Here is a 26,989-nt window from a genome sequence, read left to right as displayed (position 1 = left end):
GATTGAGCCCAATAACTGGTGTCTGACTAACATGTATCTTCCAGAGTGGTATCCAATCTTGATTTAAAGACATGAAGAGATGGACAATCCACCCCTTTCCTTGGTAGCTTGTTCCAATAGTTCATTGCCCCCACTGTTGGAAATTTGTACCTAATTTCTAATTTGAATTTGTCTAGTTTGGGGTCCTTTTTACTTACTTTGTGTTGAGTTTTTAGGATTCACACGTTCATGCTTTTCTCTGCAATAACAAGAGCTAAAAACATACTTTTTTACAAACTGAAAGTGGAGATTCTCACAATCATTTGACTCCAGAAGCTGGGGCTTTGAAAAAAAACACACTAAGTATTCCGAGACCGCTAGTAAAACCACGAGACTTGGCAATACTCTGTAATTCCTGTTAATCTTGTATGACGTGATATTACAGAATCTTCCTTCCCACAAGGTCACTTTTTAATTTCGGGATGAGCGTTCATGTACATCCTGCAAAAGTTTACTCCTGTGGGACGCAAGCGCAACATTATAGGGGACATTGAGGTTCAGCTGTAAACTCACCTAGGCAAAAAACTGGATACATACAGAACTCAAAAAACATTACTAGAAAGGCAAATTTAATTTGGGTGGGATGGAGATGTTAAAAAAAAATCATGCATAGTCTGGAGAAAGCATCTCTGGATGTTGTGATATCTGATAACCCAATGGGTGAAACGGTGAAAGTGAAACTGAACAAGACAAAGTTAAATATAAACAAACTAGGAAAGTTTTATTTTACGTTCACTGATCTATTGCACGGAGCCTGGATGCCCTTTGGTTAGCCCTTTCCTTAGAGTACTAACCTGATTATTTCCAATGGAGAGTGGAGAACAGATTTGGATAGCTATTGCATTGAGACAATGGACTGTGTGCACACTGGGAATTGGACTGAAGGTCAAAAAACACAGGTATTTACAGTTCTGTAAACTCTAAAAAGGAAACATCAAACCTTACTATAACTGGGGTAAAAATATCCCACCTTTAAAACTGCAAATTCCCTTTGTGTATTAGGTGAAAAGCCTGGCTTTGGGCAGACCACAAGGAGATGAGCTTACTGCTCCAAAGAGTTCCTACCCAGTATGCTCAGAGAGACTGGAATAGCCTTTTGCCTATATCCTAGCAATAGCATATTCAGAAGCCTGCATGAAGGCTGGGTGTGGAGTTCGTATTCAGTTAAAGAACTGGGGAAGAGAAGGTTAAAATTGGCAGAGTCTCTTTTATAATTCAACTAATATTTCACTTCATTCCATGTGCTTGTATCAATCACCCTGATATGTACAGCTTCTAAGTAACCAACTGCTTCTGTCTCTCTCGCTCACGCCCTCACCCACACCGGACATGCGCACACACACTCCTCTCTCTTCCTCTTCTTCCTCCCCAAGGACTGCAGTGCTTTAAACAGGAGGAAAAAATAATAATAAAAATAGCAATAATTAAAAAAAATCTACATGGTTGACTTCCTTTTGGTATATTACAATGGCATTTTCTGTACACGGCCCACAACAGGCTCCCTATGTATATACACAGCGATATGGAGGGCCCTTGCCCTTATTATCCTGGTCTGAATGGTGGGCTATATTTCCCCACTCCAGAGTTTTTCTTTTAGCAGCATTCTGTAAACCTGTAAGGAATCTGTGTTTGGCTTTCTTGAGTCTGCTTCCTTCTGCCCTGCCCCTGGGAAGATGGCCAGCAGCATCTAACCTGTTAGCAGCTGCTGTTTTTGAATTCACCATTCTCCGTGATGGAAAGTTTGGTGGGGTTGGTGGGGGAGATGCCATTGCGGACCTGCATGCTGTAGCGCTCCTTCACCTGTGTCAGGGCACTCATCAGCCGAGTGTTGGCTGAGTCCAGAGACACGATCCGCTTCTCCTGAAACACAGACACACAATAAATCAAAGCCATTCCACCCAGTACAGCACTGCCTTAAACCCTTTCTTTGCCAGGAACTTCCATTGCCTGCGCTGTGATCAAGTCTTCAGATGCTTTCTAGGCAGATACATCCTTACCAGCTTTCCCTGTGGAATGGGGATGTCTCTGCCTCTTTCTGTTTTTTGGAGGTACTATGGCCCCAGTTTGGTCTCCCCGGTTTCTTTACATGACGGAAGCTGCCAATAAGTCATTGCTATGCTTAGTTAACTAATCCAGCCATGGGGGTTACGTATTTCAGGTTTTTGACCCTACGGCCCTTTCACAAGGCAGTCGAAGGCACAAAAGCCTTCCTGGATTTAGAATTTTCTCTCTTATTGGAAAATTTGGAAAACAGAAACAGGCAGCAGCAAAACAAGGGGTGGGAGGTTTCGTTTTGCAAAGAAAAGTGCAGGTGGTATGTAAGGGTCATTGTCTCTAAAGACTGCATGGAGAGTGCTCAGTATAAACCCACAGTATGTTTGAAATTAAAACAGCAGATAATGGCAGCCTGCAGTCACCAGCAACGGTAAGGGTGCAACAGCAACACAGGAGAAAAGCAGCCAAAAGCTAAAACTAAGGGGTTATTTGGTGGGGGCGGGGAGGGGTAAGAGGGAAGTGTGGGTGGACGGGGAGATGGCATCAACAAACACAACAAACGAACAAACAAACCACACTGTTCCTAGACCCATTCCAGCTCGGAGTTGCTCCAGGACTCTACAAAATCAAAGGTTCTCTTGTTCTGGTTTTAATTCTTCTGGCACAGAAAGTGCTAGCCTCCACTTCAAGCAATAAAGTATTTAGAAGCTAAAGGGTAGTGGAATTCACTAAATACATAAAAAAATAAATCAACTGTGCTATCTGAGATGGGACACTGAGAAGGGGGATTCAAACCAAGGAGACTGATGTACAAGTAAGCTTGCAATTTTTGTCTTGCCTTTAAAAAATGCAACCACACAAAGCAGCAATGGACACTGCAGCAGGTAAACATGCTCTCCGTGCTACCAGCCAATTGACTTATTTTATATTCTTATTTTTAAAAAAGCTGCATGCAGTCTCTGCCCAGTCCAGCCCCAGCCCATTGAGAAACAAAGGGAAGGAAAAATGATATACGGAAGGCACAAACATTAAGGGATAATTCAGACATGTTGCTCAGGAGACGTAAGTTTTACAGCAGCCCCATGAGGTTCACATCCCAGCATGTCAGCTGTATGGTACATGTGCAATCAGGGAGAATGTTTGTTCTTCCCAAAGGGTTTCCCCAAGTGAATAAAGGTGGGGGACCCAAAACAAAACAGAGTTTAGGTGCTGCTTGTTTAACAGCCCTTTGCAGATGGAGCTGTGTGTGTAACAGAGCTGATGTAGGTAACAGGGTCAGTAGAGATCAATAGCAAGATCAGGTCATGACCACTCATTGTCCTATCATTCACTGCTCCTGGTCCAGAAAGGGGAAAAACGAAGGGGCAAGATCCGAGAGGTAAAGCATCAGCCTTCCCTCCCACACCAAAGTGAGGAGATAGGTATTTTTCTTTCTTCCTTTAAACCTGACTTAGCAGAGATCTGTTTCCTCTGCAAGTTGAAGTCCCTCCCTCCCCCGATTCAATCTTCATTTTCAAAAGAAAAGTTTCTATTAAAAAAATTTGACCTTACAAAGAGTTAAAAATGGAAGGCTGGGGTGTTTTCTGGCACTGATTGAGCATGCTCAGTACATGAGGTAACTGCAAACTCAGACCAAACGTGGATAGAACAACTGAAAAGCTTTAACCAGAATGTCAATCTTGAAGGCATGAGCTTGGTGAGCAAAAGGAGATGCACCCTGCTGATACCACCTCACTCAAAGGAAAATGCAATCTAACCAAACACGTTCCTAATGTACATGAATTAGGTGCAGGGAGTGGTAGGAGCTGGAATGTGTAGGAGGTCAGTGCACCAGGCCAGGGCTGGGTACTGCTCAGCTAGAGAACTGATTGGATTTACTTGCCTGTTTGAATTATCTCATCCCCATTTATGACCTGTAATTTAACACAGTGGAGATGTCACTTGCAATAGCAATTGGGCTATTTCATAGAATCATAGAATCACAGGGTTAGAAGGGACCGCAAGGGTCATCTAGTCTAACCCCCTGCCAAGATGCAGGATTTGTTGCGTCACTTTGCAGCTATGCTATTCTCTCAGGAGGTTACCATCACCCAGACCTCTCTCTTCTCAATCTGGGAAGCACAGAGAGGGCCTCTGGATTCACAACACCTACAAACATTGTGCGGTAAAGTTGTGAGTAATGTACATAGTCAGTTTAACAACAAGACTGTTGTGCATAGCTTAATAATGGAGGCCACACCCTGAACACAAGACAAGACAGCAATTCCTGCAAAGCATTCTGTGGTGAAGAAAGACAAGAAGCCAACGTCCTTCACTGCTATGTCCTAGCATCCATTTTTATCTTGAAAATGAGAAACCAGGATCCAGTTCTGTTCCAAGTATCTCTAAAGAGAATGACCTCCCTACCTCTCTATCCTGATGCCTTAAACCCCACTGGCCAACGAATCATGGTCTGAGAACAATCTTCCTTCGAAGTGTACTTTGAAGCAGATCAATTAACAGTAAAAGAAATCTGGTTCTTCAGATTGTGTCCTCTGCAACCAGGTGTTGAGTTCCCTGCCAACATCCCTTTTCTGCTCGAGGACCCACAAAAGGCCTTGCATCATGGCCATGAAACTCTATCCAATGACAGGACTGGACTACTGGTATTGTGTTTCTATGGGTTCACTGATGCGCTCGCCTTTCCAAACCTGATTTGGGCTTTTTTCTGGGCACTCCCCCACAGCTCTTGTTGGTTTGGTGAGAGGTGAGGTCCAGAAATCAACCCCAAGTTTCCCATATGGAGGGGGTGAGGGCACTGGGCTGGGAGAAAGAAATTTGATTAAAGGGAAAACTTCTCTCCATTTTAAAAAGGTTACTTTTCCTACCCATTGAAACATCAGAGTTACTGTACGGGACGTGTACAGAACTCTGTCTCACACGGCTGATCCCTTCAAGCAATTTGCACTGCCAGTGATCATGCCACAAACATCTAGCCGTCATGTTGGGGCATTGCACCCCTTCAGTATGGAGGGGTTAACCAACAACAATCCTCCCTTCTGCATGCTGACATTGAGGGACCAGACTTCTCTGGCATGCAACATCCCCATCGTGTTGCTCCTGGAACTGTCACAGTATTGCACAGAGGATGAGAGGCTATTGGCATAGACTGTTAAAGAGAGGGGAGGGGAAGTTCCTCTCCGCTCAAACATGATAATTCTAGGCTGATTATTGGCTACATGACCCCCACCCATCAATTTCTCTGTATCTATTACAGTGCTCCTCCACACCCCCATCTCAGCGCTTGCACTCCCCCATTGCAGCTGGCCAAGCCCTGAAAACAAGTTCACAGTCCAGATGGGATTCACCATTGTGACATTATTGACATGAACTGTGACCATATAGATCATTGTTGCAACCAGGGTCCTATGGTTGCACCAGGTATTGTACAGAGGAGGTCAACGGAAGTGTCTACGGAAAGGTTGTAGTTTGCTGGTTATGATTATGCTGTCTGTATGTGTATCATTTTTGTATTTGAAGTTATGAATATTGGCTGTGTACTTGTATCTCAATGTGTTTGATTCTAAAAAGCCTCAGTGAAGCATTTGGTCACCTTCTTGAGAAAGGACTATTCTCAGTAAGTGCCCAATCAAGAAACACTTAACTGACAATGGACTTTGGGAGACGCCAATCCATATCTGAACTTTCCTGGGAACGTTCAAACTAACATGTAAACAATGGCGTCGGCCTGCAAAAAGCTGAATCATTCTTGGACATGTGACTTGCCCAGGTGGCTACAAACTCCATCTTGTTGCTGTGACTTTGCACAGGAGAACAAAGGGGTTTCCGCCCACAAGAGAAAGAATATAAAAGGCCCATGGAAACCCCTCCATTTTGTCTTCAGCTGGCTCAAGAGATGGCCTTTCCACCCCCAAGAGATGCCTGAAAGAAACTGAAACAAAGGACAGTAACTACGGGGGTGTGAGTGATTGCTGGATCCAGACTAGGAAGGAGCTCAGTCTGTGAAAGAAGCTTATTGGAACATTTCTGGGGGTGAGATTTAATCTGTAATCAGTTTCTTAATGTATTAGGCTTAGACTTGCATGTTTTATTTTATTTTGTTTGGTAACGTACTTTGTTCTGTCTGCTATTTCTTAGAACCACTTAAATCCTACTTTTTATACTTAATAAAATCACTTTTGTTTATTATTGAACCCAGAGTAAGTAATTAGTAACTGGGGGAGCAAACAGCTGTGCATATCTCTCTATCAGCGTTATAGAGGACAGACAATTTATGAGTTTACCATGTATAAGCTTTATACAGAGTAAAACTGATTTATTTGGGGTTTGGATCCCATTGGGAGCTGGGTGTCTGAGTGCTAAAGACAGGAGCACTCGCTAAGCCGTTTTCAGTTAACTCTGCTGCTTTGGGGGCATGGATCAGACCCTGGGTCTGTGTTGGAGCAGACTGGCGTGTCTGGCTCAACAAGGCAGGGTTCTGGAGGCCCAAACTGGCAGAGAAAACGGGCTCAGAGGTAGTCTCAGCACATCGGGTGACAATCCCAAGGGGATTTCTGTGATCAAACCCGTCATAACCATCATCTTCAAGGACCATCTATAGAAGCCTTTTATACTGCTCTGTATGCCACTGATCACATCCCTTTACTTCAGGCTGGAAACAGCAGATGAATGGCCCACTCGGAGGAGGATGCCCAGGCCCCTCTGTCAGACAGTTGGCGTGGGCATGGTCAGAGAACAGGTATCCACCTTCCTCCCCGAAGTCTAATAGGTTGTTGCTTTTTGGACATGCCTGAGCTCCATCAGTTTGGGACAATGAGACCCTGAGACTGTACCTAAGTATGAAAATTGGCTTGTTTCATTCATGTCCCCTCCCCACCATCAGCTCATATCAAAAGCAATACCAATCCATCTGCATGAAGAAAGGGTCTGCTATTCTGCTTTCTTCACAGAAGTCAAAAATGAAATGCAAGCACCCTGTATTCAGTTCTCTCACCCTAGGTTTTGAGTGTCAGTGAACACAGAAAGCCTTTCATTCTCCTGTTCACTTAAGTTATATCACAAGAGGATGACTTCTGTTCTGGCATCCTCAGTTAGAACATCCTGCAGGGTGGATGGGGAGCAGGTATGGTGTAATTCCAGCAGGATTATATTCTTAGCCTAGAAGTCTAAATATTTTTGAGCTGAACATAATGATACCAAGATACCATACTCAAGTGATTTTGTTCATATTAGACGGCATAGGCCCAAATCCTCTAGTTTTCAAGTCTAGCATCATTGAAGGAGTAGCTACAGGAAAATGTGCTGGGGGACAGCACACACAAGTGTTCCTCCTCAGAGGCTAAAACTTTCCCAGATTCCAAAAAAGAACCTCCTGAAGAATACGTTTTTGCTACCATGAAGTCTTTGAGATCTCTTTCCATTGTATATTTTCCCTAGTGACACATACAGAGCTCATACGTTTCACAGGTCTCATTACTGTTGGCTATCCATAATGGAAACAAATGGCTAACACGTACCCTTTCCTGCTTGCTCACACTTCTGCTCTAATATACCAATAGCATCTTTGGCTAGATTAATATATAACCCTACGTATGTCGAGGGAGAGAAATTCCAAGCGCAGCTCAGTGGTTCTGGCACTTCCCGCCTGCATGGTGAGATGACTTTCTGAAACCACCTGGGATACTGTTGTTGTTACATGTATCTTTGGAAAAGTTAAATATTTTAAAATTGTAACTAGGAAGTGACACTAATAATTAAAAAGCACAAAAGCAGGAGAGATTTCTACACCCTTGAGGATGAGGGGCACTTGACAAACAGTCTCACAAGCATAATGCAGCAGGCAGAGATCAAACTGGTTGTATATTTTGTTATCAGCTTCGTTTCTATCGGGGTGAGCATTGATACAGAAGGGAAGCAATACTTCCAAACACTGGAAGAGCAGAACTGCATTATTTACACCTATGTGCCTCATCCACTAGTTCCCTTTCCCACAGCTAACCTGTATCAGCCAAGGCAAGCACTGGAGATTCATGCCACAGTAGGCATTATTCCAAGACTGACAACAGACAGTCAGCTGAAGTCAAACACAACACTCTAGCAGAATATTGTGCAATGCTACACAGCAAGAGCTCACTTCTTTCTTAGAGGCTTCAGTAAACCCCATAATGCACTGCATCACACTGGTGCTGAATGCTGTAGTCTTTGTTGAGTGAAAGCAGAATTCTCTCCATGAAGGAGGCAAGTAGTATGTTCAGTGCCATGGACTGATGCTGGTTTGGGAGTGAGACAATAATGCTGAGAGCTATCTAATAGATTTTGACATGGCAGCTGCACAAGGATGGGGCCTATGGTTTCTGTACAAGAAATGCTTTGTTCTTGGAGATCCAAAACTCCTTACCTGTGCATCAATAATTTTCTGCTTTGCATCAATGACTGCTTGCATTTCAGCATGATCCTTCTTCAGCTCCTCTTCGACCGCCATTAGCCTGGGAAATTGAAAGAAATCAGGAAATCTTAATGCAATTCTAGAGTGTTTCAGACAATGCAGTTGTAGCTCAAACAAGTCAGCCCAACAAATGGCTCTCTTCCTTTTAAGAGGAATATTCTGCAGTCGATTTGCCCCTCTGTCAACTTCAATTGGCTAAACTCAATCCTTACACAGAGAACAATGCCAAAATTCAACAGCTCTGAACAGTGACAGGACCACTGATTCCAGTGTTTGGAGCCCACACTTCAAGAGGAGCTCCTTCCCTCTTCCAAAGCTCTAATGAGTAGAGCAGAGACTTGAGAGTTAAGGTCTTGGATCCTTTCCTCAGCTCTGCGTGCAAGTCACTTAACTTCTGTGTCTCAGTTTCTCCATCTGTAAAAGGGGGATGAGACCACTTCCGAAGTGTTGTGGGGTTTAACTGAGGACAAGAGCTGCCTGCCTGCAAAATATCATGCTCTTCTTGTCACAAAGGAATAAGTTAATCAACTGGGTTTCTTCAGTCTCTACAGAGTTTCCATGCTTTCCACCAAAGCTTTCAAAAAGGGCACTCTCCTCTCACCTGCTAATGATGCTTTTCATCTGACTGTCCTTCTCCTCCTGCTGCCTGCGTAGTCGTTCCTCACTGTCTTCCAGCCTCGTCTTGTATTCCATCAGCAGCTTCTGCATTTGCTGCTCCTGCACCAGAAGACGCCGCTCATACTCCTCCAATCGGCGGCTTGACACTTTCAGACGGTCCTTCAGCTTTGCTATCTCTTGCTCGTACTGCAGGCAGGAGTGAAGGACAGAATCAGAAACAAAAGGGCTAACTAGATAGAGGAGTTCAGATATTTTTGGTGAGGTGTGCATTTTTCTCTTTAATAACACAGAAAATGAAGGAAATGACAGGAAGGGCTAGAACCAATCACTACGGCCAACTATGGACTAGCATAACGTAAAATTCTACCCATACAACTCTAACATTTTCTAATATTGCCCTACATCACCCCCGCTACGCACCCACACACTCTGCCTCTGTGCCTCAGTCCTGACTGTACAGCCCCTAGCTACTCCGAATAGGCTCACTAACAGGTGCTAATAGTGCCTATCTGTACGGTGGTTTTCTGATGTGAACAAACTTCCACTATGGATTAGGCTAGGATCCAAACAACTCATTTTCCGTTAAAACCTAATCAAAGTTTGAAGTTAGATGTCCAGATGCCTTGCACATTAACACACTATACGACAGAGCCTTTGCGGCGTTTACTTTGCTGAAGTTCCATTCTCTCTCCTGACTGCTCCCTCCGGTAATTCTCCCTCCAACAATGGAATTGACCTCCATACATTTCACTCTCCCTTTATAGGTCCTTCATTATTCCTAAAACTCTACTTTATTTTTATTTTTGCCCCAAAACCAATAAATTTATCTAGGAACTTGTATGGCCCCCGTCACTGTGGCACCTGTATGCCTGCATACCTATTTGGAAAATAATGCATATTGTTGCTATAAATAGACATGACAATTAAACGCCCAGGAACACACTACACCACTGACACGTCAGGAGACCCACATTTCTTCAAATCATCTTTGAAAATTACAGATGTAAAAAAAGGGTGGACATTTGTGCACAACACCAAACTCTTACACAATCTTAACAACTGGCATTCTGATCAGGTGAAGCCCAGGAAGAACATGAAGGCTATTGTTGGTCTAGGTTGCATAATATGTGCCCACATTAACCCTTGCTCTGGCTAATAACCAGACTCATTTTCATGACCCCTAAAATTCATACAAACATTAGAACACAGAGCTGGTAGAATATCCTAGTAGCAGCATTACTTTAAATAACAGAAAATGAGACTAACAGCATCTAATATATTTAAATGACATGATTTATATAAGAACAGCCATATTGGGTCAGACCAAAGGTCCATCTAGCCCAGTATCCTGTCCAGGGCCGCCCAGAGGATTCAGGGGGCCTGGGGTCTTCGGCGGCAGGGGGCCCCCGCTGCCGAATTGCCGCCGAAGACCTGGCACTTCGGCGGTGGGTCCCGGAGCGGAAGGACCCCCCGCCACCGAATTGCCGCCGAAGACCCGGAGCGGAAGAAGCTCCGGGGGCCCGGGCCCCACAAGAGTTTTCCGGGGCCCCCGGAGCGAGTGAAGGACCGCGCTCCAGGGGCCCCGAAAAACTCTCGTGGGGGCCCCACAGGGGTCCAGGGGCAAATTGCCCCACTTGCCCCCCCCTCTGGGCGGCCCTGATCCTGTCTTCCGACAGCGGCCAATATCAGGCGCCCCAGAGGAATGAACAGAACAGGTAATCATCAAGTGATCCATCCCCTGTCGCCCATTCCCAGCTTCTGGCAAACAGAGGCTAGGGACACCATCCCTGCCCACCCTAGTTAATAGCGATTGATGGACCTATCCTCCATGAATTTATCTAGTTCTTTTTTGAATGCTGTTATAGTCTTGGCCTTCACAAAATCCTCTGGCAAAGAGTTCCACAGGTTGACTGTGCGTTGTGTGAAAAAATACTTCCTTTTGTTTGTTTTAAACCTGCTGCCTATTAATTTCATTTGGTGACCCCTAGTTCTTGTGTTATGAGGAGTAAATAACACTTCCTTATTTACTTTCTCCACACGTCATGATTTTATAGACCTCAATCATATCCTCCCTTAGTTGTTTCATTTCTAAGCTGAAAGATCCCAGTCTTATTAATCACTCCTCATATGGAAGCTGTTCCATACCGCCAGTCATTTTTGTTGCCCTTTTCTGAACCTTTTTCAATTCCAATATAACTTTTTTGAGATGGGGCGACTACATCTGCACGCAATATTCAAGATGTGGGCGTACCATGGATTTAAATAGAGGCAATATGATATTTTCAGTCTTAAAATATGATGGAGGTAAACAGCAAGGTGTATTTACAAGGCTCTGCCCATGCCTATGCTGTTTTAGTCTGTAGATGTGTTTGACAATGGTTTCAAACAAAGCTTGCAACCATCCCAACATGCTTATGAACCGTATTAGATCTCTGGTCAGAAACCATGTAACGTACTAGTTGTGGGGTAGCCTCTACAGGATGGGGATACAAAAAATCCCTCTTCACATTGGAAGGGAACACTGGGCTAGTAACAGCTGCATTTGAAAGCATGATTCTGGCACAATAGGGTATGCCACCATTCTGAACAGTTCAGCCTGCTGAGTGGAAGCCTCAGGTCTAAGAGCTCAGGCTGGTGAATGCACACTGCAATTACCTTCTCAGCATGCTTGACTTCATCTTGATGCTGCTCTGTATCCACCTCTTCCTCTTCATACTGCCCGTTATTCAGAACCCATGCAGCTGTCCTTTCCACTGGTGACATTGTGGCTGAGTCCACAGGTGACTGAACCTGGAGCAGAGAGCGCTGTAAGCATTTGTCAAAGAAATCACATACTGCCTGGCTCTACAGTCAAAGTTACTCAGAGGAGAAAAATGGAGGGAGAAGGCCATCGTGAGTCCAGCAGTATCAAAGGCTCACCATCGCTACTTTCTTCCAGAGACACTCCAGACACATACTATACTTCAACCCCTCTAACCATCAGTGCATCCAGGAAAAGTTTAATGCAGAAAGACCCCTCTCTGCATTAAACCCATGCACACAGCTTCCCTTTCCCCTCAATCAGAGTCATCTTCCTAAAACAATTCCATACTCCTTAAGGACAAGTAAGGGGAGTGAAGGCATGCACACAACAGAATCAGACAACACACACCAGAGTCCAGAAGTACTGTGGTTTAGGTCTCTTATAAGGAAGATTAAAGACAGTACAAGACACTTCAGAAAGGAGATGGGCTTACATTTGAAGAGATGACTGTTTGGTCCGTGCCGATATGCTATGTGTTTGCAGACGCACTTTCTTTTTTATGGAAAAAAAATCTTGTTACTGACTGGGTCCTGGCCATGTTCACCTTCTGCTAGCTAGCTTCCTGGTAAGGCTGTCTCAGTCCCCCTCACACAGCACGAAAGGCGAGGAAGTTTTTATTTGTAGCTTGTTTGTGAATGGCAGGTTTGTTACTTTGAAGAAGTGAGGCGCTTAACTTGAGATACAATTTTTCTTTAATACCTTTGTGGTTCATTGTATTAAAAATGCAATTGTGTGTGTGTTACTGTGGAACTGTATGTAACTCCTCTAGGAGGAGGGAGATGCTAATGTAATTCCTATGGTTATCAGCCCTTGAAGCCCCCCAAAAACCCCTTAGGTGAGGTGTTAAGGCCTGCTCCTGCCAGAGCCCATGGTAGGGTTGGGGTGATTTCAGGTAAGCTTATTAATAATCATGTAGGTTCTTGTATGGTCTTTAATATGTTTTCTTTGTAGTGCTTTTATCTTAAGGATAAAACAGGCGTGCACCAAAAGAGCTGTGTGGAACCTACACATGGGGGCAGGCACACTGTTAACCTGCTATGAAGTGAAGACAAGCAGGTCAGCTTGCCTTTGCTAGGAACAAAACGGTGAAGGCAGGGAACTGTTCAGCCTGGAGATACCCCAGTCAGAAGGGAAAGATGGGTGCCCTTGTTGGACCATAGAAGAGAATATGGGCACAGATGCCCTGAAGTGAGACGCCAGAATTTCTAAATTCTGGGAAATATTGCTGTTGGGAGAGCAACATTGCTTTATTTCCCCAGCTCCCCCTTTGTGAAACTTGAAAATAAAAGTTTCTTTCCCGGCCTGCTTTCCTTTTTCTGTTAACATGGCAATTTGATGCCTTGTTTCAGAAGCAGTATTAAGGACAATATCAGCACATTGCTGGGGATAAGGCAATTTTGTTCTGCTCTATAAATATACCTTCCTATTACCAAGGGTCCTTGGTCCTGAGCAGAGAGAATATGGATAACTATGGCAGCTCTGCTGAAATTTTGGCACTCAAACTCTTCCCTATAAAAAGTGCCTAGAGCTACACCACAGAGCGGGCATACTCAGCCAGCACTGATGGAGAGCGGACGGTGAGGGATCATACTGTATGGTGAAGTGGCTAGTTGTTAATGTGGAGGGGCTTACTCTAGGAAGGAGGCAGTCCTGAGTCAAAGTCTGATCAACCACACGACCTACATCTCCTATGTTACTGCTTCAGACAGACAAGAAAAGCGGACCATTGTGGGCTGGGCTGGGCGCTTTGAGGTGGGGGGGGTGGAGGCTACTGTAGTCTCTTCCCCACTGGAGCCGTTGCCGATACAGTAGAACCACTGGAAACCACTCTCACCCCTCTCCAGGTTAGCAGCTACGTGTGATCCCTTTCGAGCAGCTGAGTGTACTTTCCCACTGGGGCCAGCTATGCGCTGAGAGGTGGTGCTGCATCTGAGGCAGTGAGCGCTATTGTTAGGGCCCAGCTGCTCTTACCAGTCTCTATCAAGGTTCCCAGCCAAAGTCCACAAGCCTGCCACGGGGAAGAGAAGACAAAAAGGGACATAATGTAGTGAGGCCCCAGAAGACTATGCCTCACAAAGGCTGAGGGTACTCAGCAAGCTGCTGCTGTGCAACAGGGGCAGAACATGGGGATCTAGAATGAAGCTCTGGAACCTTTACGTGGAGGGCTTTGGATGCCAAAATCTCTCCATGAATGCAAAAGGGGGTGTCCGACTACACAGGTGTATGAGAACAGTGTTTATTAGCTACCTTGCCTGGATGGCAACAGAGCACTGAGTGATGTAGTTATCCAGGTCTGATATGAGCGATGGCCACTGGCTTTGCTGGAGGAATGTAGGTTTTTTGTTTTAATTTCTTAGTGGAATAGTGGTAAACTAAAAATATGGATATCTGAGGAGCAGGGGACATTCCCCAACACATTATAATCATTTAAAATCAGCTAAATTATGAGTCCAAATGGGTCAATGTCCTCCCTTTCATTTTTACCCCTCCTTCTCAAATGCACAAAGGCACTTAACTAGCTTCACATACTAAGTAATGGTCTGTAGAATTTCAGATTGTTGTCTCATTTAGTATTTTAAAAAGTGAATGAGCTGCTGGGCTGAGATCTTGCTTGCTAGGTTTCAGGGAAGCATATTTTATAGGGGAGTTATAATATTTTACAATAAGAGTTTGCTCAGCCTCGTATCAGGTCAGACATCCAGGTATGATTTCCAGTTCCAGTCTCTCTTAGGTCTTGTCTACACTGGCAGTTTACAGTGCTGCAACTTTCTCGCTCAGGGGTGTGAGCACAGCCTCCTGAGCACAGCAAGTTTTAGCGCTGTAAAGCTCCAGTGTAGACAGTGCACCAGCGCTGGGAGCTACGCCCCTCATGGAGGTGTTTTTTTTAAGAGTGCTAAGAGTGCCGTGACCACACAAGCCACGTTAAAGCACTGCCGCAGCAGTGCTTTAGCATTGCCAGTGTAGACTAGCTCTTAGTCGCATGCTCAAGGGCTGAGAGTGCTGCTGACACAGTGACTCAGCCATTGGTCTAGGGGATGCCTTAGGTCTGCCAACAATGACATGCTGATTCTAGCAACAAGGAGCCCTGGCAGTGATGGGTGTAGAGATGGGTCAGAGAGAATTTCAGGGCTTTGACAGAGATGGAGGCCCTCTGCCCCGAAAGAGAGAAATTTGTGGTGGAAAGGTTAATAACCTTCTCGGTGGCAGCATGACTGATATTGCTATTAGTAGTGACCCAACTTTATACATATCCTCCTGCAGTTAGACTTCTCTTGACAGTATTTGCTGTGAGACAGAGACAGCAGAGAGAACATGGACCACGGGCAGCTCTGCCACCAATCAGCACCTCTCAGGAGTAAATACTGTTGTAGCCACTGGGAACTGCTAGAAGGCTTGAAGGATTTTGATCCTTAACAAAAACAAAATTGCTTTTTATTTTGGTTCTGTAGGGATAAGATCGCACAAGGGTCAGGGCAAACTGCATTAATGACCTCCTTCTAGACCTCTGGCTCACCAGCATATCCTTCCAGTTAACTTTTAAATTGAAGAATGGAATATTTTCAGAAATCAAATTCAAAAGCATGGACAGTTAGGACACCAACAAAGAAGCAGGTGGCAAAGGGTAAGATGCAATTTGAAAACACTAACAAGAGTCCCAAGTGACAATATTGCAGAAAAGAGGCCAGAGAGGGAAATTTATTCAATACCAAAATTTCTCTGAAAATTCTATCTCCCACCTCCTCACTAAATGGAAAGACAGAAGCTAACGTCTCCCAGACAAGCAAACAGCCCTGCTCTGTGCTCAAAAACATATGAAACTTGCAAAGAGGTTGATAATGACAAATACCCACAAAGCAACACTCAGAGAGAACTCACCCAACTTTTTTTTTAAGCCAGAAAAAGAATTCCACAGTGATATTTGCAATTAAAAATATGCAGTGGAATTTGCTTCAAGAACAGGCTGATCACTGAAGTCAGAACAGCTCAAGAAGCTCCTCAGTTGTCTGGGATACCAATAATAGACCAGATTGATATTTGTGACTGAACTGGGAGCAAGGAAACTAACTGTACTGGTGAAAAGAGTCAGTGTAGAAAAGGAAGGGTGGAAATCTGGGCAGACACATATAACTCAACTTTTATAATCTACAGGGCCAGTGGAAATGTAGTCTGTTGAAGCTGACCATAGCTATAGGCATCAACATGGCTGAAGGATAAAAGGAGATGGTAGATAGAGGAGGAAAGTTTGTGACATCACTTTGACTGTCATTTCTAAGCAAGTGGAGGAAACTGCTTTACTTCCTAGGAATATGGCGATCAGTACCTCAAGATGAAACAGACCCGAAAGGAGATTATCCAAGAAGTTGTAAACAGCCAACTGGGGATTTCTCAAACACGCAAAGGGCAGTGGCTGTAGGTTTTCCCATGCATGCCCATATGCACGTGTACGTGCTGGAGAAAAGGGTCAGTAATATTTTTTAAAAGGCTGGTTTAAAAACAGCCTATTTGTTTCCCCGCCCCACTGCCTTCAAGTAAGTGTGTGTTTATTTTTCTAGCCATTTCCAGTAAAAGGTCTTAAGGAAACTAACTATTTCCAGAGGGAATTCCGATAAGGCACTACTTGCAGTACAAAATGAAGCTACCAGCAGAACACGCACACTGTTTCACCTGGCAGCCGAAGCATTAGAAGAGCAGTTAGTGGATTTCCAAGTACAGCTCCTATTATACTGGGCTGAAGATTCCTGCCCCCCCAGCAGTGGTTTAAACATATAATATATGGTACCATCCAACATACTGTATCTATCAACCCGCCTATACCCACATACAAGAGAAGCACCCAAAATGAGGGATATGCACACAAACAATATAAAAAACTTTAAACAATATGGGATTCAATTCTTTGGTATAAATATAATTGCCTAATAAGCTTGACTTTGTGATTCAATATTTTCTGATTTCAGTTACAGTAGCGAAAGCCAGACACCATATGGTAGTTTTCAAGCACTGATTGTTCTCGGGTTCCCAGATACCAGGTATGGGTTGCCCTGCTTTTTCTCCCATACATTGCTAAAGGCCTCGTCTACATTTAAAAGGGTTTGTTGGTGTAGATACATACTGGTAGAGCGATACCAACAGGCTCTCCTGGTGGAGATGCAGCTAATACCAGCAATGAGCTCTTTTGCCAGTACAGCGGTACCAGCAAAAGGACTTTTTGCTGTGCTGGTATAAGTGGAGTCTGCACTACCAGCTGCCATACCACTACCAGTTAGGGGTGCACTTTTTTTCACACTCTGAATCAATACAGCTCTGCTGACAACATTTCTAAGTGTAAACCAAGCCTAAGCGGTTGTAGATTTTCCTTGCCACAAGTCCTCACTCGCACCTTTGTGACTTCCAGGATGGGACACTGCAGTGCCCTTTACTTGGACCTACCCGCAAAGACCACCTGGAAGATTCAGCTAGTGTCTACGTATTGTGTCAGCATGAGCACATAACCGCTGTTGTCAGAGAACTGCGGTGGCTTCCTTTCTGCTTCCCTATGCAATTCAAGCTGCTGGTTTTAATATATCCCAGGGCCTCATTTCAAAGCCAGATAAGGTCATTGAATGACAACAATATACTTAGCTTTCACATAAACTACAAAACTCAAGTACTTAAAAGCAAGGATATTAACAGTTAGGACATCATAAACCTTAAACTGCCTAGAAATGCACTGTTCTAACCTAGAGCAGAGAAATGAATACAGGACATCTTCATAGATCAGAGTTAAGGTGGTTGTGCTATGGACTGTTGGGCATTTGTATGGACTATCTTAATTTCAGTATTTAAGTATTTCATTTTATGGGATACCATTACATTGTACACATCAGTTAAAATATTTATCAGACACTTTTTTTGTTCAATACTATATAATTGCTGTTTGTTAAGAACAAAATTGTGTAAGATGAAACATGCATAATGTTATTGACTTCTGGTAAAATTAAGCACACCGCTACCTCAATATAACGCGACCCGATATAACACGAATTTGGATATAACGCGGTAAAGCAGTGCTCCGGGGGGGCGGGGCTGCGCACTCTGGTGGATCAAAGCAAGTTCAATATAACGCGGTTTCACCTATAACGCGGTAAGATTTTTTTGGCTCCCGAGGACAGCGTTATATCAAGGTAGAGGTGTATGTGGATTTGCATATGAGGCCAATCAATATGCATTAGACATAGGTAAATATATATTTCTATTAAGTGTTTCCATTTTGTTCATATTCTGATATTACTGATGACAGAGTAGTGGAGGTCGGAGCTAAGGTTGTTGGGTTGTGATGAAATATACATTTCTTTATACTTGATGAGAATATTGCATTTGCTTAGCAGTTGGGCAACACGGATTCTATGCTATTCTTATCGATTCATTTCCCTCCTCTTAAGTAGGCAAATATACTGTAACTCAGCCATCTCAACTGGCTTTTGAAACAAAGTTTTTGCTCTTGAAATTCTTCAGTTTTTGTTTCTTTGAACAAATTTGTCACTTTTCCTATTGTGAAGATAAACTGAAAACACAGTTTTTTAAAATCTTAATTTGATTATCTTGTGCTCATTTTTTTTTTAACAAGTGAGAGTTGCTGGCCAAGCTAATAATGGTAGCAAGGCAAACCACAACCTGTGCCTGCTGCCCCTTCCCATTCCAGCCTCTCCTCACATAATACTAGAATCAGTTCACATTTCTTGTTTCACATTTAAATAAAGTAAGTGGAAAATGTTGAAGTGGGCAGTTACCTTAGAGGGCTACAAATACAGAGAATGGACAAAATCTGGGAGAAGGATTTTGTTCCTACCTGCTGCGTCTGCTGCCGCTGAATTGCCCTCACTTTGGGGACAGGGCTTTCTCTGGAGGACGAGGACTGCTGCCGCGACCGGCTCCCATTCTGAACTGGCTCTGTCACCATTGCACCTGAAGCTGCCGACAGGCTCCCTGTGCTCCGCAAGGAAGCGCTATGTGGCAAGGACTGTGGTGCTTTGGCCCTGGCGCCCAACCCAACCTGGTCCATTTTACGGATCTGTGCCTGCCCAGTGCTGTTCTGGCGGGGCAGTGCCATAGGTACATGCTTGTCTGGCACAGTGTGCCGCCTGGTAAAGTCCTCACTCTGTGTGCTGCGTTTGGTGAAGTCCTCCATGCTGCTGTTGCTGGGTCCACTGAGTTTGAAGTCTTCACTGTTACTTTGGCTCCGGGAACTGGCAGTGCTTAAGTTCTCCAAGCTGGAGTCCACAGAGGCCTTTGGCATTGGTGGAGGAGGGTTGTTGAGCTGGTAAACCGGATTCTGGAAGGAGAGGGGCTGGAGGCTGCCCTGCTGATTCAAGGCTGGGTGCAGCGGTCTCCTTACTTGGGGAGCGCTCTGCGGCGTGCTCTGAGTCTCCCGCAGTTGTTTGATGTTGGCCACCTGTGTTATAGAGAGCTGGCTGCCTGCCAGACGCAAAGGCACATCGTGCAGGATGGATGTGTGATCACTGTGAGTTGCGTGGGGGTCCTGCAGGTCCATGAGGGAGACGCTACGTCCATTGGGCAGTATGCTCTCCCTCTCGTCCTTGTCTGAGTAAGTCATGCTCTGGGTGGATGCCTGCTGAACCAACAGTAAGGTTTTTCCTCGAAAATACCCATCTATATTTTCCTGGGTTGGAGATTTCAGTTTATGTGAGTCACTGTGGAGCAGATAGGCATTTGGTTAATTTTTAACCAGCCACAACCCCAGTCAATCTGTCCCAGAGATGCCCTTCTTCATCAATTAACCCCCTTCCCTCTCTCTAAAAAAGCCTCAGGGAACTAGATTATTTCCTTTTATGAAGCTTTTTACTTTTCTCAAGTCACAATACACACGTCTCCAATTAGTTTAGCTTTAAGAATAAAGCCTTACTTAAGAACTGCCTATCTTCTCACAGGTAAAACTCAAACCATTCCCACTGATTTCTGCCCCCTCGGACATTGCTATTTTTCAGCTAGATTCCAAACCAGTCCAGACTTCATTTCACTCTTCCTCAGCCTCCCAGAACTTGAGGCTATACCTATTCAATCTGTCTGAACATGTAACTGATTGCAGGAGTTGCTGAAGGCCCAGAAAGTAGACACATCTGAGACACAAAACAGAGCCTTACACTTGGCAGCACAAAGCATTGACAGATAAACCACTAGGTTGCAAGTTCTCATGCATTTCAGCCATCACCAGGCTTTTTGCTGGAGCTCTCCAGAATTGTAACAATTACAAGGTGAGAAATGTAACACTAAATACAGAACAGATTATTTTTGCTATTCTAATATTTTCATTCTCCCTCAGCCTAACTATAATATGCATTTCTCAATGCTATTGGAAAGGTAATCTGATCTCTAGAGTGAGATATTTCAGTCAGCTTTACAGGATTTATATTGAGCTACACATTGTTAGTATCTTTCCATCTCACTGTACTTCACCCAGGTTAGCCAGTGGTATAAGGTTTGGTTTTTAATATCCTAAGTCATTGACTTTAGGCAAACCCCAGCATCCTGGCTAAGTGCAAAGGTTACATGTCTTAGCACTAGTCCTCGCATATCTTAGTGGGATCCTGTCCTCCTTACTACAGATAGCAATTCTGAGTCGTAGCACGTACCTAGTTATAAATTTGGGGCGACTATGCTTGGACAGGGGTTCTCTTAACACAGTCTTACAACATGCCCGATCCTATATCCCTTCTGCTTCATATCTGCTCTTGAACCCTGGCTGTTACATACCCGTCAGTGGGGTCCTCGAATATCTTCTGAAGCCCTGAGGAGAGACTGCCACTGACATTTGGACTAGAGCTGTGCTCCGTGAAACGCCGCAGCTGCTGCTGTATTGGCGTAGGATTGGTCATTGACTTGGTGATGTCAGCAAGAATGCGAGGGAGGGGTCCAAGTTTTGCCACGGTCGCCTGTAGGAAGGAATTTTCACCCTGATTGGACAATAAGCACCGCGACATCCGCCATTTTTTGATAACGATGCAGAGGGGTGGAGGTTGGAAGGAAGGAGGGTGGGTGTTTGTGTGTGGGTGTGGCAGGACCATAATGCATTGTTACGGAGCAGCGTAACCACGGCGACGAGATGAATGAAGGAGACGAAACAGGGTGCAGCAGACATTGAGGAAAGAAAAGGAAATAGAAAAGAAATTAGGATTGACTCCCAAAAATAAAATTCATGCTCAATAAAACCAAACTATTGCCATTCCAACGCAAAACTGTCATGCAAAGCAAACTAAATCCAGGGTGGAGTCAAGTTAAAAACTATAGTAACTACTAATTAATGGGAATTCAGAGACTACAGAATCAGCTAATGGGAGGGAACTTTCCAGGCAAAAGGGGTCATGTGGTAAAAGAAATGCATGCCAACAGAGAAGGGGGGGACTGCATTCAGGGGATCCAGGAGAGAATTGAAAGGGTTTGGGGGAGGGAGGTTTCCATTTCATCAGCCTTCTCCTTTTGGCATTCTACACTGATGCCATCTTTTGTACCAAGGTGCTATCAAAAGCTGGGAACTAACATGGCTTTCACCACTTCAAATGAAATTAAAATTAACGGCATGAAAACTCCAGTAACATTCACCCCAGTGCATGGAAACTCCAGTAACATCCAACCCAATATTTTCATTTCAGCCAGTGACTAGCGCCTAGTTACCACCTTGCATCGTTACACTTAAGTCTGGCAAGACCTTACACAACAGCAACTGACCATAAAGCGGAGTTCTACCAACACTATATCCCTGTGGTGGAGGCTGCTGTTCAGATTTTCTGTTCTTCTCCGGAAATCTACCCTGAGTTTATAAGGTGACTTTGGCATCTACACATTGCCACTGGTAGGGGTGCGGGTAGAGGGCAAGGGAGGTATTATTACACAGTAAAGCTCATTACAAAGACTACCTTCCTGTGAAAGACAGGTTCCACCCCCCCCAGAAACAGGCATCCAATCAGTTGTCTACAGTGGAAAGTTACTTTACACCCACTTGTTTCTCCCAATTATTTCTCCTTTATTAAAACCTCCAGCTTTTCCTGGTAACTTAATATATTCCCTTTCCTAGTCCCTGTAATCATTGCCCACAGTGAAGCAACATGGTAGTGTAACATTAACCCTTAATTCCCATTTTAGCACAAACAAAACCCCTTTCCCCAAACCTGTTAGGATATATTGAGACATCTGCACTGGGAAAAGAGCATAGTATACGCTGGCTTAATACTGTATCCGCTTCCTACCTCCACTCTCAAGCCATGTACCACTTATTTGCATTTTGAGAGCAGTTCCCAGCCCCCAGTAACTATGAGATAAGATCTCATACCGGCAAATTCATAAGTCCAGTCCAGTTCAGTTCTAAAGAGGATTTTTCCCTTCTTTTTCCTTCTGGCAATGCCAGAAGCTTTCAGTCTTTGGGCCAGATCTTCAGTTGAGGTAAACTGGCAATAGCCCATTGTACATGAACTCAGGATCTGCCCATTTGTGTTCAGGTAGTCATTCCAGTGGCCTCAGGAAAGCAGTCTTTGTAGGAGAGATTTTACTGCATATGACATTTAGAGTGCAAAAATGTATGAGTGTAGACGGGAAACTGACAAACAAATCCAAAAATCCTTATCAAACTAAAATGTGTGTTTTTATCTTCATGCATCAAGGGCATTTAGATTTACTCTACTACACCAACACAAATAATTTTATACTGTACCAGTAGGAAATAAATCTTTGAATAAATCATTATTTCTCCAAACCTTTGTAGTAACAAAATATTATTAGCAGCTCTCTGCAGACCAACTCATCTCCAATTTGAAAAGAAAAGACCTGACAGGTACGGTGTAAATGGAATCTGGGACTGCAGACAACATAATGCGGATTTGAAACTCTGCAGTGTGATGGGAATAATAGCCAAACGCTTGTAAACATGTAAAAATGGCAAAATCTTATTCAAGAACTCTGTTCCTTGTGTCTGAGTCCTCTCTCTACTTACCAGTTTTTAATTCTATTGGCTCTGAAGAGCCCAAATGGCTAGGGAAAAGCAAGCCGGAGTCTGTTCTGTCTCATGCATCAGCCAATTTGCCAGCTAAAGGCTGATGACAGAATGTCCATTACCGGTGATGGTGTAGGTAGCAGAACAGACACCGCCTGGTTTTCAGATCTCAGGAGCTTGCAGTGTTGGCTCTTAGAGAATCAGCTTCATCATGCACAATGCGGGGCATGTAAAAATAAGAATGGGACAGGGCATACATGGGGAACCTGATCTTATGCTAAATCTGATCCAAAGCTGGTTGAAATCAGCAGGAAGCTTCCCAGAGACTGCAATGGTCTTTGGCTCAGGCCCTTAATGAAAACACTGCTGTTAAACTATTCCAATCTGGGAGGAGGAGGAAAGCCTAAGAAGGGAATGTGCAGCAATGAGTTGTCTCCACTGATATTCCCATTCTCCATCCATGCCCAGCCCTTTTTACCCTGCACAGGTGTGAGTAAGGGAGTGGGTGTTCAGGGAGGCTTCATATCACTGTGCAGAGGACAACACTGAACACCCAGCCTCTGCAAAGCATTTACACTTGTGCTGGAGCACAACTACCTTGCACATCCTGTTCAAGGCCTCACAGGTCTTGCAGGAGCTAGGCCTTGATCTGGAATCATTGAAAGGATAAATATTCAACACCACAGTCACATACTTTTCTAAAGAGTTACTGAACTTTAGAAAGTTCCCCCTAAAATAGGACTTGGGTATTTCCTGGTTTTGACAGTTGCTATGGTACTATTGCAGAATCCACCCTCCCAGCCCTTGAGCCTGCTTTACCTTATCAAGTTGGGACACAACCTCCCATAATAGGGAGTGCAAAACTGAGAGCTCCCTGCCCAGATCAATGTAGCCTTCAAACCCAGGGGTGTTTGAGATGGTGTCTGGGTTAGAGATCTCCAGCAGAAAGCGCTTCATTCCCCCCCATTCATGTTCCAGGAAATCATTCATGAAGGCCATGTACTCCTCTTTATTACCAAACCTAGAGAGAGAGAGAGAGAGAGAACGCGAATGACCTCCACACAGAATACAACAGATAAGTGTTCAGAGAATTATTCTAATGCTTTCCCCTTCATCTTTCTTCCTGAAAGGAGAAGGGGGGAGGGGAGGCGCAAGTGATTGAAGAATCCCACTGCTTTGCTTGACTCATCTGGGTACTAACAATCCACTGTTCATACCACTGGGTGACAAGCATCACCACTGCCCCCCACATACACTACCCTTTTAGGAGACTCTGGGCATATGTCCTTTGCATCATTCCTTTGGCTGGGAGTTTGGATAAAAAGAGTTACCACCTTCAAGTAAGTTGTATTGAATTCTACTTGCATTCTTTATATGAGATCAAATAAAAACCAAAGTGTATATGTACTTAAACAGAAAACACCTGATTCTGTTCTCAATTATAACAGTTTATACCAGTGTCATTTTACTGACTTCAGTGACTACTCCTGAAAACAGAATCAGGCCGACAGTGTACACATGGTTTATGTAGCCACGCAGTGTGTGAGTGGAAAAGTATCCTCCCCATTCAAAGTTTCACACAGTATTCCTAGGATTTAGCTTTAGAGTTGCATTTGCACAGAGCTCTCCTTTCCTTTCCTCAATAATATGCAGTGAGACGGAGACCCCTGAACATTTTGTTGATTCAGGGCTAATATGCTACTGCCACCTACTTAGCAAAATTGGCGAGGTTCTGAATGACTTTAGCAATGAGTGTCAGAGTGCGAGATGTCCGGTCGTCAGGATACTCCTGCATGAGACTGAAGAGACTAGGGGACATGATAGCCGGGCACAGGAAACGGAGGAAGAGTGAGGCGCTGATCAGGCGTTCACTGATGTCCTGCTTGCCCCGACTGAGGCACTTCTGCTTCCAGGATGCAAACACCTCCTTCAGCTCACGAGGAAACACACTGCAAACAATTAAATCAATCAATAAAATGACAAAGGCGTGAAATGTAACAGGTTGAACTGACAGCCTGTCAGAGGAAATGCAAAACCATGAGAAACAGAAATGCTGGCTATTCTGTTATTTCAGCCCACCAAATGTTATTAGGTTTCTAGTCTTAGCTCCTAGATCACCATTTTATTTGGTACACTTAAGTATTATTCAAAGCATTCCTCTAGAAGATATAAAACTAAATCCTTTTTGATCACTTTGATTTACAGGTTAAGAAATGTCCATCCCTAGTTTGAAGTGAATGGCAAATTGGTTTGTAAAAATTCAGACACACACTGAACTGTTGCTCATTTCTATAATTGGACTTAAAATTTTGAATGCCGAGTTAACTTTTTTTTTTTATTACTTTTCATTTGATCTGGCCTGAAGCAGAAAAGACAGTATTTCAACATTTCCAGCTTGATCAGAAGTCAACACTAATAGAAATCTCCTGTGAAGCTTTTTCCCCACAATATAATTTCCAGACCACTTTTGCAGATTTAAGAGGTCTGAAAAACATTTCACATAAGCATCCAAGCTATCAGCTTCTTATTCAAAGTTCAAATTGAACTTCTGTAGTTTTCAAGTTACCCCATTGATTCAATCATCATTCACTATATCTCCATTGCCACAGTAAATATTTCAGGGGACATTCCCATATGGTACAGTACTTAGGACAGAGTATGGTGTCAGTACTCCTTGTTTGGACAGAACTTCTCTCTGCGATGTTGTGTAGAGAGTGGTAAGCCACAGGAACCCAAGCTCCTATAATATATGGAAGTATATTTGTCCTCGGTCTCACAACAACTGCTGCTTTCCCATATTTTGGAGAGAGAGGGATACTATTTTTACTTTTCCTAACCAAATGGTCAAACCAAGTGGCCAATGAGTGAGAGACAGGTGCTCACCAGTAGGAGTTGATAATCTTGCAAAAGGCCAGCTCACAACACATTTTCAAGTTGCTCTGATGATCAGTTAATTCACTGGATGAACATTTGCTGGGATCGACTTCACAGTTCTCATCTGACTCATATAAAGCCTTGATGAATTCCCCTGTAAGGGAAGAGGATTACAAACAGTGGCAATTATAGAAAAGTCTTCTTGATGTATCTCTAAATCCTGTTTATGCCTCTCCTTGGCAACTGCATTTTCTGCACCCAGCATCTGCAGTGAGGTAGTCTCCAGACACCAGGTGTGGAGTGCATGACTCCTCATAACTGTTTTCAAACACAGGATTTGCCATACCAGATCAGGCCATTGTTGCTCTAGCCAACAGCTGAGGCATCAGAGGAAGGCAAATCCCACTCCTCTCCCCTCCCAAAATAATGAATCTAGCCAGCTGTGCAACTGCTGTATATTGGGAGGTGGGGAAGATGAGAGGGAGAATTCCTTTCTGACCCCTGCAAGGTATCAGCTTACACCCTGAAGAATGATTAAACTTACCTCTTTTTGCATAAATACAAATGTTATTAGCGATCATAAAATTATCCATCCCTTTAAAATGCAAAGCCAGGCTATTTGTCTTTGTGACCTTCTCTGGCAATGAATCTGACAATACTTTTTATTTTTATTAGTTCTAAATTTACTGTGTTTTAATTTCATTGAGTGTCACCTGGTTCTTGTGTTATGAGAACATGGTAAAAAAGGAGCATCACCAGTTTTCACTCTGTTCTTTGCAGCTGTGAATAATTCAATCCAGGTTAACTAATTCTGGTTTATGCAATCTCTTGTCATCTTTACATCTTGCGGAATCTTTGACGCCTATTTCTAGAGCTTTTAAATTTCTACCCTCTCTTTCTTAATGTGAGGCAATTGAAATTGGACACACAACTTCAGACTGGGCATGGTGGGACCTCCATTGGTTGATATTCTGTAATGTCAGTGTATTTTCTACTCTCTCTCATATGGACTCTAGCATACTCATTACTTTTTAAACTGCCGCTGTGCACTGGTATCTTCCCTTATCTGCTTAATGATTCAGTGACTCCTGAGTTGTGTCCTCAGAAGATGTTCCCAGTTTGGAGTTTATGCCAGAAGGACTGTCTGTGCAAAAATTGTTGTTTAAGAAACAAACAAAAAAACCCCCAAAACCAAACCACCAATGGCTTTGCAAGCAGGACAGGTAGTACATTT

At 43.8% G+C, this 26,989-nt stretch overlaps 1 protein-coding gene across 2 annotated transcripts in view; it reads right to left on the bottom strand.

Annotated features, from left to right (window-relative positions):
• Positions 1-395: 395 nt before the first annotated feature.
• Positions 396-26,989, bottom strand: part of LOC112105877 (ras GTPase-activating protein nGAP) — a 275,040-nt gene continuing 248,446 nt past the window's right edge. The window contains exons 10-18 of one of the 2 annotated variants that reach the window (XM_026655476.1): positions 25,765-25,909; positions 24,594-24,830; positions 23,701-23,902; positions 20,652-20,851; positions 18,730-19,591; positions 11,753-11,887; positions 9,081-9,283; positions 8,432-8,519; positions 396-1,899 (exon numbers count right to left, since the gene is read on the bottom strand). In XM_026655476.1, coding sequence (XP_026511261.1) covers positions 1,735-1,899; positions 8,432-8,519; positions 9,081-9,283; positions 11,753-11,887; positions 18,730-19,591; positions 20,652-20,851; positions 23,701-23,902; positions 24,594-24,830; positions 25,765-25,909 — 2,237 coding nt within the window. In that variant the 3' untranslated portion in view covers positions 396-1,734. The remainder of the gene's footprint in view (positions 1,900-8,431; positions 8,520-9,080; positions 9,284-11,752; positions 11,888-18,729; positions 19,592-20,651; positions 20,852-23,700; positions 23,903-24,593; positions 24,831-25,764; positions 25,910-26,989) is intronic. The other variant, XM_026655477.1, reaches the window with a different exon arrangement.

The sequence above is a fragment of the Terrapene carolina genome, unplaced genomic scaffold, assembly GCF_002925995.2.
Source record: "Terrapene carolina triunguis isolate 2854851 unplaced genomic scaffold, T_m_triunguis-2.0 Scaffold210, whole genome shotgun sequence".
NCBI lineage: Eukaryota > Metazoa > Chordata > Testudines > Emydidae > Terrapene > Terrapene triunguis.
Note: the sequence above shows the minus strand (reverse complement) of the source record. Positions and strands in the feature narration are given on the sequence as shown.